This window comes from Heterodontus francisci, chromosome 22 (assembly GCF_036365525.1).
Source record: "Heterodontus francisci isolate sHetFra1 chromosome 22, sHetFra1.hap1, whole genome shotgun sequence".
NCBI classification, from domain to species: domain Eukaryota; kingdom Metazoa; phylum Chordata; class Chondrichthyes; order Heterodontiformes; family Heterodontidae; genus Heterodontus; species Heterodontus francisci.
In genome coordinates this window covers 40,298,385-40,319,440 of record NC_090392.1, presented here as the reverse complement: position 1 = coordinate 40,319,440, position 21,056 = coordinate 40,298,385, and the positions used below count along the sequence as shown (strand labels likewise).

The 21,056-nt window shown below is 44.3% G+C and overlaps 2 protein-coding genes across 2 annotated transcripts; one reads left to right on the top strand and one right to left on the bottom strand.

Moving 5' to 3' along the window:
- Nucleotides 1–237: 237 nt before the first annotated feature.
- Nucleotides 238–1,352, bottom strand: LOC137381548 (zinc finger protein 235-like). The gene is made up of 3 exons (XM_068054244.1): nucleotides 1,242–1,352; nucleotides 816–1,134; nucleotides 238–785 (listed from the first exon to the last, which is right to left on the bottom strand). The coding sequence occupies exons 1-3, from the start codon at nucleotides 1,350–1,352 to the stop codon at nucleotides 238–240; spliced, it is 978 nt and encodes a 325-aa protein (XP_067910345.1).
- Nucleotides 1,353–11,301: 9,949 nt separating this feature from the next.
- LOC137381330 (zinc finger protein 664-like) lies at nucleotides 11,302–17,832 on the top strand. Its single transcript, XM_068053738.1, has 2 exons — nucleotides 11,302–11,694; nucleotides 15,072–17,832. The coding sequence occupies exon 2, from the start codon at nucleotides 15,626–15,628 to the stop codon at nucleotides 16,274–16,276; it is 651 nt and encodes a 216-aa protein (XP_067909839.1). The 5' UTR covers nucleotides 11,302–11,694; nucleotides 15,072–15,625; the 3' UTR covers nucleotides 16,277–17,832.
- The last annotated feature ends 3,224 nt before the right edge of the window (nucleotides 17,833–21,056 follow it).

Below are 21,056 nucleotides of genomic sequence, written 5' to 3'. Positions count from 1 at the left end.
TTGACGAGATGTTTGAGTTTGCTGTTTGGTTTGAGTTTGCTGTGTGTAAATCCTCCCCTTTTAACCCTCTGTAAAAGTCATCACTGTCAGTCCAGGTTAGAAATTCACAACATTCTCCTCTCCTGCTCCTGGCCCAGGATGGCAGTGCATGCGTCCTGCTTTACATTGTGGTTCATTGAAACAAAAGGAAAATTTAGTTCCAGAAGATGCTATGCTGAATATAGTCCATCTCTAATGTTATGAATAGAACAAGCCTCTACTGGGCATGACACTGGTGTGAACTCGCTGGTGCCTCAGTAAGTGGGAGGAACGAGTGAATCCCTTCCCACACACACAGCAGATAAACGGTTTCTCCCCAGTGTGAATTTGCTGGTGCCTCAGTAAGTGGGAGGAACGAGTGAATCCCTTCCCACAAACGCAGCAGATAAATGGTTTCCCCCTAGTGTGAACTATCTGATGTGTCAGTAGATCCTTTCTGCTTTTAAAGCTTTTCTCACAGTCAGAACATTTAAAAGGTCTCTGATCAGTGTGAACAAGTTGAGGTTCAGTGAGGTGGGATGATTGAGTGTATCTGTTTTCACAAATGGAGCTGGTAAACAGTTTCTCCTCATTGTGAACTCGCTGGTGTGTCAGCACATCACTTTTGCTTTTAAATCTCTTCTCACAGTCAGAACACTGAAATGGTCTCTTATTAGAGTGAACAAGTTTGTGTTTGGTGACATGGGATGACTGAGTGAATCCCTTCCCACACACTGAGCAGGTGAATGGCTTCTCCCCAGTGTGAACTTGTTGGTGTCTCAGCAGGTGGGATGAACGTGTGAATCCCTTCCCACACACAGAGCAGGTGAACGGCCTCTCCCCAGTGTGAACTTGTTGGTGTGTCAGTAGATTCTTTGTGCTTTTAAAGCTCTTTTCACAATCAGAACATTTAAATGGTCTCTTATCAGTGTGAACTTGCCGGTGTGTATAGAGGCTGGATGACTGAGTGAATCCCTTCCAGCACACTGAACAGGTGAACGGCCTTTCCCCAGTGTGACTGCGTCGATGAGATTCCAGGTCTGATGGGTAATTGAATCCCTTCCCACAGTCCCCACATTTCCATGGTCTCTCCGTGGTGTGGGTGTCCTTGTGTTTCTCCAGGTTGGACGATCAGTTGAAGCCTCATCCACACACAGAACACGTGTACAGTTTCTCGCCACTGTGAATGAGGCAATATTTTTTCAGTCTGTGTAACTTGTTACAGGTCTTTCCGCAGTTGGTGCACCGGAACACTCTATCTCGGGTGTGTGTTTCTCGATGTTTTTCCAGTCACACTGACGTTTGAAATCTTTCCCCAGAGGCAGAACAAACATTTCTCCTTCCACATTCAAAGCCTGATGATATTCAGGTCCTGATGAATTGTGTGACTGTCTGATCTTGACATGATGTTTGGTTTGTCAGCACATCCTCCCCTTCTGATACCCTGTAAAACGACTTTACAAAAGTCATCACTAAGTACAGGACAGAAATTCAGAACAAACAATTCTAGTTTCTATGGAACATTTTCTCCTCTCATTCCCTCAAAGCTGTAAATTCCTGTCCCACACACTCTACCTCCTCCATGTACTGAAATCCAAACCCATTACACCATCTACACCATTTCTTTCCTCCACTGTGAGTTTTCTCTCTCCCTCCCTCTGGCTGGGTTCAGTTCTCCAGCCCCTGTGTACAGAGTGAGAATAAAATCAATGAGTCAATGATTTTCTGATGAAGGGTTACTGATCTGAAATGTTAACTCTGCTTCTCTCTCCACAGATGCTGCCAGACCTGCTGAGTATTTCCAGCATTTCTTATTTTTATTTATTATTAATGATTTTCACTCCTGGTCACTGGGAGCTGGAAGCCCTGCCCACTCTGTCGCATCACCAAGAGGACTGCACATGCGCTGTGACCCTTCTCTGCCCAAGATGGCAGTGACCCCGCCCCTGTCACCGCGGGATAAATACGGGGCGTCAAGTCGACCTCAGCTGCGACCAGAGAACGCCGATGGGATTCACCGGTGGATCTTATTCGGACCCTGAAGCTATTCAGCAACTTTGTATCGCCCGCGGTGAGTGGGCGGGGCACAGCCACCCCGCAGTTTCTGAATCTCTCGATCCCGCTTCCGTCGACTGCTCCCTAGCTGAGCCTCTTCTGTGCCTGCGCGTTGACCTCCTGGAACAGCGATAGAGTGGATCCAACCCTGCAGAGCATTCTGGAGAAACACACCCACCATTGAGTGTCAATAATTGGAGAGTTTACTGAGATGGAATGGAGCAAAATTAAATCAACTGAAGTGACAGATTGGGTTTGGTTTACTCAATGAAAGAGCCAACACAGCCTAGATGGGTCCGAGTCCAGGAGATTCCCTCCTTTAAACAAGTCTTAGCTTAGGGTAATACACTAAACATACTGCACCCACAGGGGCATCATAAACTGTCCCCTCTGTGGGGCAGCTTAGGGTCAAATACTGAACACACTGCATCCCACAAAGAGATCACAAACTGCACCCTCCCTGGGTTAGTCACTGCTGGAGGGACTGCAGCCAAAATATAGGAGAAGGAATGGCCTTTCAGCCCTTTGAGCCTGCTGCACCATTCTATTAGATCATGGCGGATCTGCAGTTAAACTCAATTTTCCTCCCTTTGATTCATTTCCTTTGATATCTTTATTCAACAAGAATCTATCAATTCACATCTTGGGAATTTCAATGACCCCCAGCATCCACAGCCTTTTGGGGAGATTGGTCCAGATTTCCACCACCTTTTGTGTGAATAGTTTATTCCTGATTTCACTCTAAGCTCTAATGTTTGGATTGTGCCTCACTGTTCTGGATTCTCCAGCAGAGGAAATACTTTATCTGTATTTACCCTCACAAGCAGCTTTATCCTTTTAAAGGCTTCCATTAGATCACCCCTGAAACTTCTAAACTCAGTGAAATACAAACCAAGTTTCTGCAGCCCGATTTCATAATTTAACCTGTTCCACCCCAGTGAATCTGCACTGGACCATCTCCAAGGCCAATATATCTTTCATGAGACAAAAACAAGAAATGCTGGATTCACTCAGCAGGTCTGGCAGCATCTGTGGAAAGAGAAGCAGAGTTAACGTTTCGGGTCAGTGGCCCTTCTTCGGAACTTCTTTCATGAGGTTTGGTGCCATAACTGATCACAGTTCCTGCTGGAAAATAAACGTTCTCCTATACAGGTTAAGTATTAAACAACGACTGAATGACTAACACAGGCACCAGGGGCACAATCAAGTTCCTGTGAGAATCCATGAAGCTGGACAGGTTGCTTAACTGAATTTTGACCATAGAAAATTCACTCAAGCAAAACCAGACTGAACAGGAAGATAAGACTGAAACAGAAGCAGATGTGATAGTCCACGATTAACCACAATGAAAACTGAATGAGAAAGAATTAAACATTGGAACAGCTTGATTAGATTCAGAATTCATAAACAATCACAGAATAATACAGTGCAGAAGAGGCCCTTCGGTCCATCGAGTCTGCACCGATGCATTAAAACACCTGACCTGTCTACCTAATCCCATTTGCCAGCACTTGGCCCATAGCCTTGAATGTTATGACATGCCAAGTGCTCAAACAATTTAATTTTTGGAGCAACATGACATCAAGCTCAGACGGAGTTGCTCAATTCATCAGGACCTGAATATCATCATCTTTTGAATGAGGAAGGAGGTCTGTTCTGTCTGTGGGAAAAGATTTCAAAACATCAGTGTGACTGGAAAAGCACCAAAATACACACATCCCAGTGAGAGTGTTACAGTGCACTGACTGGAGAGAGCTTTAACTAGTTACCCAGCATGAAAAACCATCACACTATTCACAGTGGGGAGAAACCGTACACGTGTACTGTGTGTGGATGAGGCTTGAACCGATCATCCAGCCTGGAGAGGCACAAGGACACCCGCACCACAGAGAAACCAGGAAAATGGGGGACTGTAGGAAGGGATTCAATTACCCATCCCAGATGGAAGCTCATCAGCGCCATGTTAAGAGTGCATCCATTTTTTTTTTAAGTTTTGAGGACGGGTGTTTTCTAACTGAAAAGGAGTCAGAGTTATACAGCACAGAAACAGGCCCTTTGGCCCATCGTGTCTATGCCAGCCATCAAGCACCTATCTACTCTAATCCCATTTTCTGCACTTGGCCCATAGCCTTGTATGCTATGGCTTTTCAAGTGCTCATCTAAATACTTCGTAAATGTGGTGAGGGTTCTTGCTGATACCACCCCTTCAGGCAGTGTGTTCCAGATTCCAACCACCCTCTGGGTGAAAATATTTTTCCTCAAATCCCCTCTAAACCTCCTGCCCCTTTCCTTAAATCTATGTCCCCTGGTTATTGACACCGTCATGGATATTTTTTTTTAAGTAAAGATTACTGAGAGGTTGTTTGAAAAACAAGAGGTACTGGAAGTCACCTGTCTTCAGGCAAGTATCCAGCAAGGGCTTTTTGACCTGGCAAAAATGTTTACAAAGACGTGACAGGTCAAGATTTATAGGGGTCAGGAGGCTTGACCCTTAGGATATTGTTTTGGTTTCACTTTGGACAGGCAGTTTGGGTATGGACAGTGTTTTGAAGAGATGTTAAGAAAAAAAAATCGACCTGCCAAGGACTGAACCCCAACTCAGCTTTTCCCAGCTCTTTGAAAAGTCTGCCAGTGTTTACATCTCTTTAAAAAGCTCTTAGAAGCAAGTGCAAAAAACAGAGATATTGATGCAGTATTCCTCCTGAAAGGCCTGCTTGAAACCCCTGTTGCCACATTTCTCCTGGAAAAACCTGCCTGATAAATCCTCAACGCCACCTGAACAAATTGCTCCAGAAAAAGGATCCTAGTGACCAGTCATTGTTTCCCTGGACGCCAATCAAAAAAACAAAAAAAAAGGGACTTCTGACATCTTTCCACACCTCTTTTTCCTTCAAGAATTAGCAAGTATTTGGCCAAAGTATTCTTTTTTTGTAAGAGCTCTGAAGTGAAAAATCTCTATTTTTCAGTTAACAGGTGTGTGTGTCTCTAGGGCTCAGGTAAAAAGGGAACGTTTATATTTCAATCTGTGTTAATGCTTTGCTTTGTTACTGGGTAAGACTTGTTCTATAATAAAGTGATAATTTTGTTGTTTATTAAACAAACTTGGTTGATGTATTTTATTCAGGCATAAAAGTAGAGTACATGATTGCATCGGTATCTGGGTAAGCATTTAAATATATGTTGTGAGCTGTGGAGAAGTGGAACTGGAAACAACTGCACTTCTCCCACCTCAGTCGTGACAGTAGTCACTCTGGGAAGAGGCCGTTCACCTGCTCCATGTGTGGGAAGGGATTCACTCAGTCATCCAGCCTCTATACACACCAGTGAATTCAGATGGAGAGGTCATTCACCTGTATTGAATGTGGGAAGGGATTACATTTTTTATCACACCAGCCAGTTTACCGTTTAAATGTTTTGACTGCAAGAGCAGCTTTAAAAGCAAAAGTCATCTGCTGAAACACCAGCAAGTTCACACTGGGGAGAAGCCATTCACTTGCTCCCTGTGGAAAGGGATTTAATTGATCATCCAATCTGCTGAGATACCAGTGTGCTCACAAGTGACAGCAGGGATTGGATTCTGCTGTTCATCACATCCAGGACTGAACCATGTTCATTCTGACAGTCGGGGTTTATATCTTCTGATATTAATAATCCCTATAACTGGCTGGAATTTAATAAACTAGAAATCCATTTGCTTTATTTTGTAAGCTTTACTGTTCAAATAAAGTATCTCCCTTTGGGCTATGCTCAAGGTTTTGTGGGATGAAACCAAACTGTAATTTACTTTTCTCAATTCATTATATTGTATTCACTGCTTATGATGCAGTCTGCTCCACACTGAGGAGACCAAACGCATATTGGGTGATTGCTTTGCAGTACACCTCTGTTCAGTCTGCAAGCTTGACCCTGAGCTTCCGGTTACTTATAAGATCATATGAAATAGTAGAAGGAGTAGGCCATTCGGCCCATAGAGCCTGCTCCGCCATTCAAACAGATCATGGCTGATTATCTACCTCTATGCCATTTTTCACCACTATTCCCATATCCTTTGATGTCATTAGTATCCAAATAAACTTCTGTACTCAAAGCCCTTTGTGATGAAGGCCAACATACCATTTGCCTTCCTAATTGCTTGCTGCACCTGCATACTAGGTTTTAGTGACTAATGAAGAAGGACACCCAGGTCCCTTTGGACATCAACACTTCCCAACGTTTCATCGTTTAAGAAATACTTTTTTTCCCTACCAAAAAGTGGATCACTTCACACTTATTCACATTATATTCCAGCTGCCAGGTTCTTGCCCATTCACTTAACCTGTCTAAATCCCCTTGAAGCCTCCTTGTATCCTTCTCAACTTACATTCCCATCTAGTTTTGTGTCTTCAGCAATATTGGAAATATTACAACGTCCCCATATCAAATCATTTATATAGATTGCAAACAGCTGGGGCCCAAGCACTGATCCTTGCCGTACCCTACTAGTAACAGCCTGCCATCCTGAGAATGACATTTATTCCTACTCTCTGCTTTCTGTGTTAACCAATTCTCAATTCATAGCAGTATATTATCCCCAATGCTATGTGCTCTAATTTTGTTTACTTGTTACTTTAATTCTCTGACCCCATCCCACTCTGACCTCTGAAACAGTGCAGGAGGCCAAGGACAATGAAGCTTAATTGGAGCTTGAGGAACAGAAGCTCATCTTTTGATGTTAACATTGAGTTCAGCAGTTTCTGTACCAAGAGAGTTGTCGGGATCTGAAACGCTCCGCCTGAAAAGGTGGTGGAACCTGATTCTCAGTAATTTTAAAAGGGAGTTGACAGGTATGAGAATGAGGAACTTATAGGATTACAAACAAGTGGACTAAGCACGACTGCTCTTTCAAAGAGCCAGCACAAGCATAAAGGGTTGAATGGCCTCCCTCTATGCCACAAGTTGGCCATTTAGCCCTTCAAGTTTGTTCCACCATGCAGTGAGATCATGGCTGATCTGTGATCTAACTATTTCCCCATATCCCTCAACACCTTTGGCTAACAAAGATCCATCAATGTCAGATTTAAAATTAACATTGATCTAGTATTTGTGGAAGAGGGTTCCAAACTTCTACCACCCTATACACCCTTGTGTATAGAAGTGCTTCCTAACTTCACTCATGAAAGGTCTGGCTCTAAGTTTTAGACTATACCCCAGTCCTAGATTCTCAACCAGTGGAAATTGTTTCTTTCCAACTACCCTATCAGTTCCAATTAATATCAAATCACCCCTTAATCTAAATTCCAGTGAATACAACCCTCATAGGGAGATGATGCATTTTGGCAGAAGGGATACAGAGAGGCAATATATACTTAATGGCACAGTTATATCTTTGAAGGTGGCAGGACATATTGAGAGAGCAGTTAGCAAAGCACAAGGGATCTTGGGCTTCATAAATAGAGATACTGAATATTTTGTTTTTTTTATTCGTTCATAGGATCTGAGTGCCGCTGGCAAGGCCAGCATTTGTTGCCCATCTCTAATTGCCCTCAAGAAGGTGGTAGTGAGCCACTTTCTTGAACCACTGCAATTTATGTGGTGTAGGTGCACCCATAGTGCCGTTAGGAAGAGAGTTTCCAGGATTTTGACCCAGCAACAGTGAAGGAACAGTGATATAGTTCCAAGTCAGGATGGAGGTGAACTTGCAGTTGGTGGTGTTCCTATGCGTCTGTTGCTCTTGTCCTAGGTGGTAGGGATCGTGGGTTTGGAAGATGCGGTCAAAAGGAGGCTTGGCGAGTTGCTGCATTGCAGCTTGTATATGGTATACACTGCTGCCACTGTGCGCTGGTAGTGGAGGGACAAAAGCAGGGAAGTTATGCTGAACCTTTACAAAGCTCTGGTTACGCCACATCTAGATTATTGCATCCATTTCTGGACACCACACTTTTAGGAATGAGGTGAAGGTACTCAAGAGGGTGCAGAGGAGATTTACCAGAATGGTTCCAGGATGAGGGAATTTAGCTACAAAGGTTAGGTTGGAGAAGTTGGGCTTGTTCTACTTGGAGCAAAGCAGTTTGAGGGAAGATCTAATAGAGGTGTACAAGATAATGATAGGTTTTGATAAAGCTGATAAAGAAAAGTTGTTCCCATTAACTGATGCTACAAGGAGTAGCAGACACAGATTTGAAGTTTTTGACAAAAGATAGAGAGGATGGGAGGAAGACTTTTTTTTATTTATAAAACACAGCAAGTGGTAATGACCTGGAACACTCTGTGTACAAGTGTGGTGGGAGCAGAGACAATCAATGATTTCAAAAGGAAATTCTATAGGCACTTGAGGGAAATAAACTTTAGAAAGTTATTATTGAATATGCTGTCAGCCAGTGTATTCCAAAGAACACAAGAAATTAGGAGCAGGAGTAGACCATATTGCCCATCAAGCCTGCTCTGCCATTCAAATTGATCATGGTTGATTTTAGGATTGAACTCAACTTTCCTGCCCACTCACCATATCCTTTGATTCCCTGGACCAAAAATCCTAGTCTTACATATATTCAACAATGGAGCATCCACTACTCTCTGGGGTAGAGAATTACAAAGATTCACAATCCTTTGAGTGAAGAAATTTCTCAACTCAATCCTAAATGATCAGCCCCTTATCCAGAGACTGTGCCCCCGCGTTTTAGATTCTCCAACCAACGGAAACAACCCCTCAGCGTCTACCCTACCTAGCCCCTTTATAATCTTATGTTTCAATAAGATCACCTCTCATTCTTCTAAATCCAGAGGATACAGGCACAATTTACTTAGTCTCATCAAAGGAGAACTCCCTCATTCCAGGGAGGAATCTAGTGAACCTTCGCTGCACTGTTCCAATGAAAGTATATCCTTTCTTAAATGTGGACACTAAAACTGTACACATTACTCCAGATCATAATGTTTTCCTCATGTCACCTCTGCTTCTTTTGTCAATTACCTTAAATCTGTGTTGTTTGCTTACTAGCCCTTCTGACACTGGAAATAGTTCCCCCTTACGGCACAGTGGTTAGCACCACAGCCTCACAGCTCCAGCGACCTGGGTTTGGTTCTGGGTACTGTCTGTGCAGAGTTTGCAAGTTCTCCCTGTGACCGCGTGGATTTCTGCTGGGTGCTCCGGTTTCCTCCCACTGCGAGATGTGTTAGGGAATATGGGATTAATGTAGGATTAGTATAAATGGGTGGTTGATGGTTGGCACAGACTCGGGCCTGTTTCAGTACTGTATCTCTCTATTAAGATGCTTATATAGTTGGAGGAGGTCACAGGGATAGGAAGGGGTGAGGCTGTGGAAGGAACTGAACAAATGAATGAGAATTTTAAAGGCTGAAGCCACCAGGCATCTCCCCCAGTAGAGAATGTGACTCACTTTCTTTAATAAATTGCAGAAAGGTCTGTTTTCCCCCTCTAAATATGACAAATACATAATGAGGGGAAATCAATCTCTGTATCTTGAACCAATAACGACACCTTTAAACACCTGCTCCACTTGGCACTGAAGTGTCAGAAACTCAGAATACGAATTCCAGGAAAGCAAAATACTGCAGATGCTGGAAATCTGAAATAAAAACAAATGCTGGAAACACTCAGCAGGTCTGGCAGCATCTGTGGAGAGAGAAGCAGAGTTAACGTTTCAGGTCAGTGACCCTTCTTCAGAACTGGCAAATATTAGAAATGTAAAAGGTTGTAAGCAAGTAAAGTGGGGGTGGGACAAGAGATAACAAAAGGAGGTGTAGATAGGACAAGGTCACAGAATAGATGACCAGAAGGTCCTGGAGCAAAGGTATGTTAAAGGTGTGTTGAAAGACAAAGCATTAGTACAGAAAGGGTGTTAACGGACTGAAAATTGAACGGCCACAAGTACAAACATGAAAAAAAAGTGGGTAAGCAAACAACAAACTATGATGAAATAAAATTAACACAAAAACGTATAAAAATGGAAGAGAAAAAAAACTAAAAATAAAAGTAAAACAGGGGGCCCATCATGCTCTGAAATTACTGAACTCAATGTTCAGACTGTAGTGTGCCTAAATCGGTAAATGAGATGCTGTTCCTCGAGCTTGCGTTGATGTTCACTGGAACACTGCAGCAAACCCAGGACAGAGATGTGAGCATAACAGCAGGGAGGGGGAAAGAGCATTGAAATGGCAAGCAACCAGAAGCTCGGGGTCCTGCTTGCGGACTGAGCGGAGGTGTTCTGCAAAGCGATCACCCAGTCTGCGTTTGGCCTCCCTAATGTAGAGGAGACCACATTGTGAGCAGCGAATACAGTACTTCTCTCAATGTAGTATACAAGTAAATCGCTGCTTCACCTGAAAGGAGTGTTTGGGGCCTGGGATTGTGAGGAGAGCGGAGGTATTACACCTCCTGCAATTGCAGGGGAAGGTGCCGTGGGAAGGGGATGAGGTGGTGGGGGTAATGGAGGAGTGGACCAGGGTGTCATGGAGGGAACGATCCCTTCAGAATGCTGACAGGGAAAGGGAGGGGAAGATGCATTTGGTAGTGGCATCACACTGGAGATGGCAGAAAATGATCCTTTGGATATGGAGGCTGATGGGGTGGAAAGTGAGGACAAGGGGAACCCTGTCACAGTTCTGGGACAAAGGGGTGAGGGTAGAGGTGCAGGAAATGGGCCAGACATGGTTGAAGGCTCTGTCAACCACAGTGGAGGGGGGGGGGGGGGGGGGGGGGAATCCTCAGTTGAGGAAAAAGGAAGACAAATCAGAAGGGTCATGGAAGGTAGCATCATCAGAGCAGATGCGTCGGAGACAGGGAAATTGACAAATGTTAGTGTTTTGTTGATAAAAGAAACTGATTTAACTTTGAAAGGATAAATTGTTTGTTAGGAGTTCACATTGACTCACCTGACTGGCAGCCTCAAGTTCCAGCCCTCAAAGCCCACGATTGTTGACAGAAGCCGCTGCTCCCTCGGCCTGAGCTTCTTCCTTTTACTGCCCAGGACAATCAATCAGCTCTCGGCAACATGACCCTGCCAGAGGGAGTTCAATGGCTCAGAGGAAGAAAACAAATAAGGCCATGAATTTGAGTTGGGAAATACAATGAGAGAAACAAGATTCAGTTTATAAACTAAAAGTTATTTCAAATCACACCAAAACAATTATTGTAATTAACATATTCCTTTGCCGCGATGCAGAGGTGCTTGTTGCTGGTAGGAGGGCGGGGCAACTTTGTAAACACCCAGTGGGTGTTGGCCGCAAACCCCGATCATTAAACTGCAGCCCCCCGGTTTGCACCGAGCAGGACTTCTCCCGGTAACGGGCACCACCTTAGAGCAAGAATGGGTGGAGTTTCAACGACGTATTCCCAATGCCCGGGAGAGAAATCCATTCGGTATCATAACTGTCTCCAGCACAATGACCACTACAGAGTTTCTCCCACTACCAAGCCAGGTTAACAACCGCCATCTTTATAGGGGGCAATGCGCAACAGAGTGCATGTGCGGTTCTCCGAGGCCAGGAACAATGAGTGGGCGGGGCACCACGTCCCAGCTGCCCTTTAAACAGCCCAGTGCGCAGGCGCAGTGCTGTAACTGGATCATGCAAAGTGTCATTTTGTTGAGAGCTGTGCAAGTGTTGGAGATGCCTTAGCAGTGGGTGAGTGTCGGCGGGACGCAGGGAGGAATCGAGCTGGTGGGGGAGGCTTCAGAAACACCTGGGGTAGGCCGGAAGCCCCGAATAAGAAGCTCGAGGTTCTGCGTTTGCAGCTCCGGGGATTTTCCCGGGGAACAGATCCAGGATAACAACCGCCATCTTAGTTGATCGGGGAGCAGAGCGCATGCGCGGCCATCTTGGTGACGTTACAGAGTGTGGGCGGGGCTTCAGGGTCCCAGTGACCAGAGAGAAGATCATTGACTTTATTCTCACTCTGTACACAGGGGCTGGAGAACTGAACCCAAACAGAGGGAGGGAGAAAACTGGCAGTGGTGGAAAGAAATGGAGCACATGGTGTAATGGGTTTGGATTTCGGCACAGGGAGGAGGGAGAGTGTGTGGGACAGGGATTTGGAGCTTTTGGGGAACAAGAGAGGAAAAAATGTTCCATAGAAACTAGAATTGTCTGTTCTGAATTTCTGTCCTGTACTGACTTTGATGACTGTTGTAAACTCGTTTTACAGGTATTTGAAGAGAGCAGTTTGCAGATCTATTTGCAAACAAAATGAATCGTAACAAATATAGAAACATAGAAAATAGGAGCAGGAGTAGGCCATTCAGCCCTTCGGGCCTACTCCGCCATTCAGAAAAGATCATGGCTGATCATCTAATTCAGTACCCTGTTCCCGCTTTCTCCCCATATCCCTAGATCCTTTGGCATTAAGAAATATATCTATCTCCTTCTTGAATATATTTAATGACTTACCCTCCACTGTCTTCTGTAGTACACAATTCTCCAGGTTCACCACCCTCGGAGTGAAAAAAATTTCTCCTCATCTCGGTTCCAAATGGCATACCCCATATCCTGAGACTGTGACTCCTGGTTCTGGACTCACCAGCCATTGGGAACATCCTCCCTGCATCTAGCCTATCTAGTCCAGGGATGGACTAAATACCCCTATTGAAGGGGCACCAGTAATATATGGTAACAAGAAAAATTCAAAAGGAAACTTAACTAAATTTGATGCTGATGATGCAGTTTAGTGCCCATCGGTCACGGAAGGCCTCAAACGTATCAGTGAACATTGCATGCATCCCTCCAGGGACACCCAAGTGCAGATGTAGCCATTGAAGAGAGGCAGACAGTCTGGCCAAATGATGTTCCCCCTGGACTGCCTGCTGCCTGTCCCTGTTGATGGCCACTTTGGCCATATGCATTCCCACAAGGAGGTCCCTCAACCTGCCCACTCCCCTCCCCACTGGGTGGCTGAAGATCAGGAGTGTGGGACTGAAGTGCAACCAGAACCTGAGTAGCAGCCCCCTCAGATAGTCAACAGGCGCTGCAACCTCGCACATTCTACATAAATGTGAAACACAGACTCCCCCAGGCTGCAGAAATTACAGGTGGGAGTCCATGAATTGACTTAATGATCTATTACACGGGACTACCACATGCAACATTCGTCCACGCCAAATCCCCAATGGACAAAGGGAGGACCCCCGCATAGAGTGCCTCCTACCGGGGGCTCTTGCGGACGGCAGGATGGAATGCCATGGCATGTCCAGATGGCCATCGATGGTGAGAAAGTCTGCCATCTTTCTAGGGGGCAATGTGTAACAGGGCACATGCGCAGCCATCCTGGGCCAGGAAGCAGGAGGAGAGAATGTTGTGAATTTCTATTCTGGACTGACAGCGATGGCTTTTGTCAACTCCTTTTACAGGGGCTTGGAAGGGGAGAATTTACACACCGCAAACTCAAACCAAGAGAAATGTTTGTCTCTTCTGAATTTCTATCCTGGACTGACGGTGATAGCGTTTGTAAACTGAGAAATTACAGCTATTGGGAAAGGTTGAACAGGTTAGGGCTTTTTTCTTTAGAAAAGAAGAGACTTAGCAGTGACCTCGTGGAGGTTTTTGTAGCTATGAATGGATTAGTCAGGGTAGGTAGAAACATAGAGCACAGAAAGAAGCCATTCAGTCCATCATGTCCATGCTGGTCAACAAAGAGCTGTACATACTAACCCCATTTTCTAGCTCTTGGTCCATAGCCCTTTGAGTGTATATCCAAATATTTTTTAAATGCAACTAGCTTTAACACTCTTTCAGGCAGTGAGGTCCAGACCCCATCACCCTCTGGATGAAAAGAATTCTCCCAGTTTCCCTGTAACCCTTCTGCTAATTACTTTAAATTGATGCCCCCTGGTTATTGACCTTTCTGCAAAGGGAAAACTAGGTCCCTCTTATCCACTTTATCTAGGCCCCTCAATTGTATACAGCTCAATTAAATCTCCCCTCAGCCTCCTCCACTCCTTAAAAAAAAAAACAACCCCAGCCTGTCCAGTTCTTTTCTCGTAGCTAAAATTCTCCATTCCTGGCAACATCCTCATAAATCTCCTCTGTACCCTTTCCAGTGCAATTACATCCTCCTGTAATGTGGTGAGTACCCAGTGCTGTACCCAGTGCTCTGGCTGTTGTCTAACTAGTGTTTTATACAGGTCTATCATAGCCTCCCTGCTCTTAAATTCTATGCCTTAGCTAATAGAGGAAAGTATCCCATTTGCCTTCTTAACCACCTTATCTACCTGTCCTGCTACCTTCAGGGATCAGTGGACATGCACTCCAAGGTCCCTCTGTCCATTACACTTTTCAGAATCCTACCATTTCCTTGCTTTGGCCTCCCCAAATGCATTACCTCACAGTTCTCTACATTGAATTTCATTTGCCACTTTCGCACCTGACCAGTCCGTTGATCTCTTCCTGCAGTCTACAGCTTTCTTTCTCACTTTCAGCCACATGGCCAAATTTTGTACCATCAGCAAACTCCTTAATCATGCCCCTATATTTAAGTCTAAATCATTGATGTACCACAAAACCTGCAAAACCCCATTGGAAACAGCTTTCCAGTCATAAGACACCTGTCGACCATTTTTCTTTGCTTCCTCCCACTGAGCTAATTTTGGATCCAACTGGCCACTTGCCCTTGCATCCCATGAGCTCTTACTTTTCTGACCAGTATGCCATGTGGGACTTTGTAGATGTGGAGAGAATGTTTCTACTGTGAGAGAATCCAAAAACAGGGGGTCATAAGAACAAGATAGTTATGAATAAATCGAACAGGGAAATCAGGAGAAATGTGTATACTCAGAGTGGGTAGAATGTGAAACTCATTACGGCAGCAAGTGCTTGTGGCAAAAAGCTGAGATGTTTTCAAAAGGAAATTAGACGAGTACACAAGTAAAAGTGGAATAGAAAGATAAATCTGAAAGGCTGAGATGAGGTAGATAGAATGGGAGTAGAAACACCAGCGCAGTCTAGTTAAACTAAATGGTCTGTTCCTATGTTGTATATTATATGTAATTTTGTGCAAACTCCTTTTACAGGGAATTAGGAGAGGATTTGCAGATGGGAAGTTCAAACCAAACATTATATCAAGATCAGACCATCATTCAATTCATTAGGACCTGAATATCATCAGCCTTTGAATGTGGAAGGAGAAATGTTTGTCTGTTCTGTCGGTGGGAAAAGATTTCAAACATCAGTGTGACTGGAAAAGCACCGAGACACACACACACCCGAGTGAGAGTGTTCCAGTGCACTGACTGTGGAAAGAGCTTTAACCAGTTACACAGCCTGAGAAAAACATCGCACCATTCACAACAGGGAGAAACTGTACACGTGTTGTGTGTGTGGACGAGGCTTCAACTGATCATACAACCTGGAGAGACACAAGGACACCCGTACCACGAAGAAACCGTGGAAATGTGGGGATTGTGGGAAGGGATTTAGTTACCCATCTGAGCTGGAAACTCATCAACGCAGTCATACTGGAGAGAAACCGTGTAAATGTGGAGACTGTGGGAAAGGATTCAATTACCCATCCCAGCTGGAAATTCATCGGCGCAGTCACACTGGGGAGAGGCCATTCACCTGCTCAATGTGCAGGAAGGGATTCACAGAGTTATCCAAGCTCCATATGCACATGCGAGTTCACACTGGGGAGAGGCCATTCCCCTGCTCCGTGTGTGGGAAGGAATTTGCGCAGTTATCCACACTGCTGACACACCAGCGTGTTCACACTGATAAACGACCCTTTAAATGTTCCGAATGTGAGAAGAGTTTCAAAAGCAGAAGTGAAGTGCTGACGCACCAACGCACTCACACTGGGGAGAGGCCGTTCACCTGCTCTGTGTGTGGGAAAGGATTCACTCAGTCCTCAACCCTACAGAAACATCAGAGAGTCCACACTGGGGAGAGGCCATTCACCTGCTCTCTCTGTGGGAAGGGGTTCACTCAGTCATCCAGTCTGGTGGAACACCAGCGAGTTCACACTGGGGAGAGACCATTCATCTGCTTCGTGTGTGGGAAGGGATTCACCCATTCATCCCACCTGCTGACACACCGGCGTATTCACACTGGGGAGAGGCCGTTCTCATGCTCCGTATGTCAGAAGGGATTCACTCAAAAATCCAGCCTGGTGGCACACCAGCGACTTCACACTGGGGAGAGGCCGTTCATCTGCTCTGTGTGTGGGAAGGGATTCACCCGTTCGTCCAACCTGGTGACTCACCAGCGAGTTCACAAGTGACTGCAGGGATTGGATTCTGGTGTTATTGCTGCTCTTGATCACATCCAGTACTGAACAATGTTCATTCTGACAGTTGGAGCTTCTTTTTGCTGAAGTTAATAAACCATATAACTGGGCTGGAGTTTAATATTCTGGATAAATGTGAATCAGCTTTGGTTTAAACTCGTATGTAGATTTTTGTTTTTCCCACCTGAGTGTTTAGTGGAGCTCAGAAAGGACAATCTGGGGGAGGATCGTATGGCAGGAACAGCACTTCAGCCTGGACACAGATCTTCAGAGTCACACTGAGAGGGACTAACGGCAATTTGGTCTGTCTCATCTGTCTTCAAAGTCCCCATATGGGTTAATCCTGAGGTGGTGTATAAGTAATGTGTCCCCAGCTGATCTCTTCCATGGGTCAGAGCTCCTAGACACGGAACAGAAGGCTCCTTACAACTGTGTTTAGAATCAGGAAGAACAACAGTGAACGTTGGAAACGTGCTGTCAAATCAGAGATTGGCGTGAAACTGTGATCTGTTCCTGACTGAAAGTGAAATGGCAGGTTTAAGTTTCCAGTCTGAAAATGACTGTGGAAATGATTCAGTGAAGATTTAACAAGTTTGTGTGACAATGTTCTGCATTTCAAGGCCGGCATTAACCCATTTAAAATAAGTAAAAGCAAAATACTGCGGATGTTGGAAATCTGAAATAAAAACAAAGTATTGGAAATACTCCAAAAAGTCTGGCAGAATTTGTGAAGAGAGAAACAGAGTTAACGTTTCAGATCTGTGCCCTTTCATCAGAACTGGGAAAAGTTAGAGAGGGAGATGGTAGCATGGTGGTAATGTTACTGAACTAGTAATCCAGAGGCCCAGGCTACTGCCCTGGGGACACGGGTTCAAATGCCACCACGGCAGCTGGTGGAATTAAATTCAATTAAATAATAAAGTCTGGAATTAGAAATGGGTCTCAGTAATGGTCCCATGAAACTTCATTGATTGTTGTTAAAAGCCCATCTGATTCACAAAAATCCTTTAGGCAGGGAAATCTGCTGTCCTTACCTGCTCTGGCCTACATGTGACTCCAGACCCACAGCAATGACTTCTAACTGTCTTCTGAAATGGCCTAGCAAGCCACTCAGTTGTCAGTGGCAATTGGGGATGGGCAACAAATGCTGGCCTTGCCAGTGCCATTCACATCCTATGAAAGAATAAAAAAAGAAAAAAGTTTTAATTTAAGGCAGGGAAAGGTGGAAGAGGAGGAAAGAACAAAATGGAAGCTCTGTGATAGGGTGGATGGCAGCAGAAATTAAATAACAAAACAGAGGATGGTGAACGGGAGAAGGAGATGGTAATGGAACAAGTAAAGAAACAAAAGATGGTTCTAGAGGAAGTGTAAATGGCAGCAGCAGAAGCATTACCAACAGCTGCCGCAGTCTGAAAAAATGGGATCAGTGGTTCTGATCTGAAATTGTTGATCTCAATGAGTCTGGAAGAGAAGATCATTGACTCATTTCTTTTGTCACTCTGTCCTGGGCTGGATTCAGATTCTTCCTGACCAGAATTTTCACTGGAGTCAATATTACCCCTTTGTCTTTGTTCCATCCCTTTTAACCTAAATTCCTTCTCTTTCTCCCTTTTCTCTTTTTCAAATTCAAGTTTTCTCAATTCTTTTTCAGCCTCAAATTTTCTTATTGCTATTTCTTTTTCTATTTCCTGTTGAAGGCTAAGTTTTTTTCATTTCCCGCTCAAGATTTTTCATTTCTCACTAAACCTTAGCCAATTCCACTGCATCACTTACTATCTTCTTCTGTTTCTTCCAATTTCAGATGTTGGGCAATTGCATCTCTGCTTTTTTAGCACCTGATTTCAATTCTAACCCCAATTGTGCTGTCAACTCTTTTAGTCTAATCTTAGTTAAAGTTTTCAAGTCACTGAGGGACACATTCTCCTTTCCCAGAAAAACTGCTGCAACTAATGCCATTCCGATGGTATAGCCTTTACCCTATTATACAAGAAACATGGTTCTTTTATTTTTTCTCTTTCAAATTATTACACCCCTCACAATTAATGTCATTAGCATTGGAAACGATCCCATCTAGAGCCCCCAATTAATATGTTAAGACCAAGGCAGGAGTAATGCACTGTTAATTCACTCCCACTACTCCACAGGTCATAGCATATTAGTCAAGTTTCCCACCTACTGGAAAGTAGCCAAATTAAACACACTATATGTCACCCAGAATAAAGCACACCAAACCAGGTTTCTTTAAACAACAACAAAATGAACTATTTATTAAAAAACTAAGTCTAAACAATGATGAGATAACTCTATATGTGAAAAACATTCTTAACCCTCATGCACACACATATACATTTTTAAAAAATGGTTAACTGGGGAAAAAGGATGTTTTTGGTTGACAGCTGTTTCTTAGGAATAAAAAGGATTTTTTTTTAAAAAAAGACTGAGTTTATCACTTTCTGGTAGGATGTTTCCGGTATGGTGAGGTGCCCCAGAGTCAAATAGTCAGATGCCACTCAAAGTCTCTCCAGGCGTGGTTGATGAATAGTCTGTGATGGATAGGCTTTCAAGGCAATTTGTCTGCAGCAGGCATCACATAAATATTTCAGCAAAGGATCTAACAACAGGTCTGCTTGGATATTGAAGTAGCAGTCTAGCAATCGAAGCATTCTTGATATTCCAGGATCTCCCAAAGCAGAAGAGGCAACAGAATCACTCTTGAGGCAGGGATTCTTCAGAAACTGGAGGCAATAGGAATCTGCTATCTTTAAAGATGCAGGGCTTCCTCTTTTCCAGGGTCTTTTCTCTCTCCAGGCAGACCACTGCCACACCTCAAATGTAGGATTTCTTTTTCCAAGAGAGGCAAGTCTTCTTTTACAGAGTCCTTTTTTCTGGTCTGAAAAACAGGTCTCAGCCAGGTCTCACTGCATGCTGCTGGTCCAGCCCACACCTCTTTCACAAAGCAGAAGTGAAACCAAAACTCTAACAGTATGTCATGTGACCTGTCATTTCCCTCTGCTGCGTTGTTTGGAGCAGATGTCTTGCAGTCTGTCTCCCTCAGTTCAGTGCTAGGCCCCCAGCTATTCACAATATATATTAATGATATAGATGAAGGAATTAAATGTAATATATCCAAGTTTGCAGATGACACAAAGCTGGGTGGGAGTGGGAGCTGTGAGGAGGATGCAGAGAAGCTCCAGTGTGATTTGGAAAGGTTGAGTGAGTGGGCAAATACTTGGCAGATGCAGTATAATGTGGATAAATGTGAGGTTATCCACTTTGGTGGCAAAAACAGAAAGGCAGATTATCTGAACGGTGGTAAATTGGGAAAGGGGGAGGTGCAGCGAGACCTGGGTGCCCTTGTGCACTAGTCACTGAAAGTAAGCATGCAGGTGCAGCAGGCAGTTAAGAAGGCAAATGGTATGTTGGCCTTCATAGCGAGAGGATTCGAGTACAGGCGAAAGGATCTCTTGCTGCAATTATACAAGGCCTTGGTGAGACCACATCTGGAGTATTGTGTGCAGTTTTGGTCTCCTTATCTGAGGAAGGATGTTCTTGCTATAGAGGGAGTGCAGCGAAGGTTCACCAGACTGATTCCTGGGATGGTAGGACTGACGTATGAAGAGAGATTGGGTCGATTAGGCTTGTATTCGCTAGAGTTTAGATGAATGAGAGGGGATCTCATAGAAACCTACAAAATTCTAACAGGACTGGACAGACTAGATGCAGGAAGGATGTTCCTGATGGCGGGGGAGTCCAGGACCAGGGACCACAGTCTAAGGATAAGGGGTAAGCCATTTAGGACTGAGATGAGGAGGGATTTCTTCACCCAGAGAGTGGTGAACCTGTGGTATTCTCTACCACAGAAAGCAGTTGAGGCCAAATCATTAAATATATTCAAGAAAGAGTTAGATATTGTTCTTATGGTTAAAGGGATCAAGGGATACAGGGAGAAAATGGGAACAGGGTACTGAGTTTGGATGATCAGCTATGATCGTATTGAATGGCAGTGCAGGCTGGAAGAGCCAAGTGGCCTATTCCTGCTCTTATTTTTCTATGTTTCTATAGGCTCCACTCAAGCTCCAGAAACAGTGAAGTGGCCACTCTTCACCTGTGAGCTGAGACAGTGAGTGTTGACAGGATGTTTAGGAACAGGAGGAGGCCATTCAGGTGCTTGGGTCTGCACCTCCATTCAATTAGATCAGGACTGATCCGCACCTCAGCTCCATTTACCCATCTTAGCTTCATGTCCCTTAATACATAAATCCATTAGATAAATCTATCAATTTCATTGATTCGTTGATTTTATTTTCATTCTGTACACAGGGGCTGGAGAACTGAACCCAGCTAGAGCAGAGGAAGGGAGAAAACTGGCAATGGAGGAAAGAAATGGAGCAGATGGTGTGTTGGGTTTGGAATTCAGCACAAGGAGGAGGAAGAGTGTGTGGGATGAGGATTTACAGCTTTGGGGGAACAAGAGAGGAAAAAATGTTCCATAGAAAATAGAATTGACTGTTTTGAATTTCTAATCTCTACTTAAGTGATCACTTTTCTAAACTCCTTTTACAGCGTATTGGAATACCAGGAGTTACAGATGGGAAACTCAAACATCTCGTCAAGATCTGACCGAGTCACTCGATTCATCAGGACTTGAAAAACATCGGCTTTTGAATGTGGAAGGGGAAATGTTTGTCTGATGTGTCTGTGGGAAAAGATTTCAAGAATCAGTGTGACGGGAAAAGATTTCAAGAATCAGTGTGACTGGAAAAGCACTGAGACA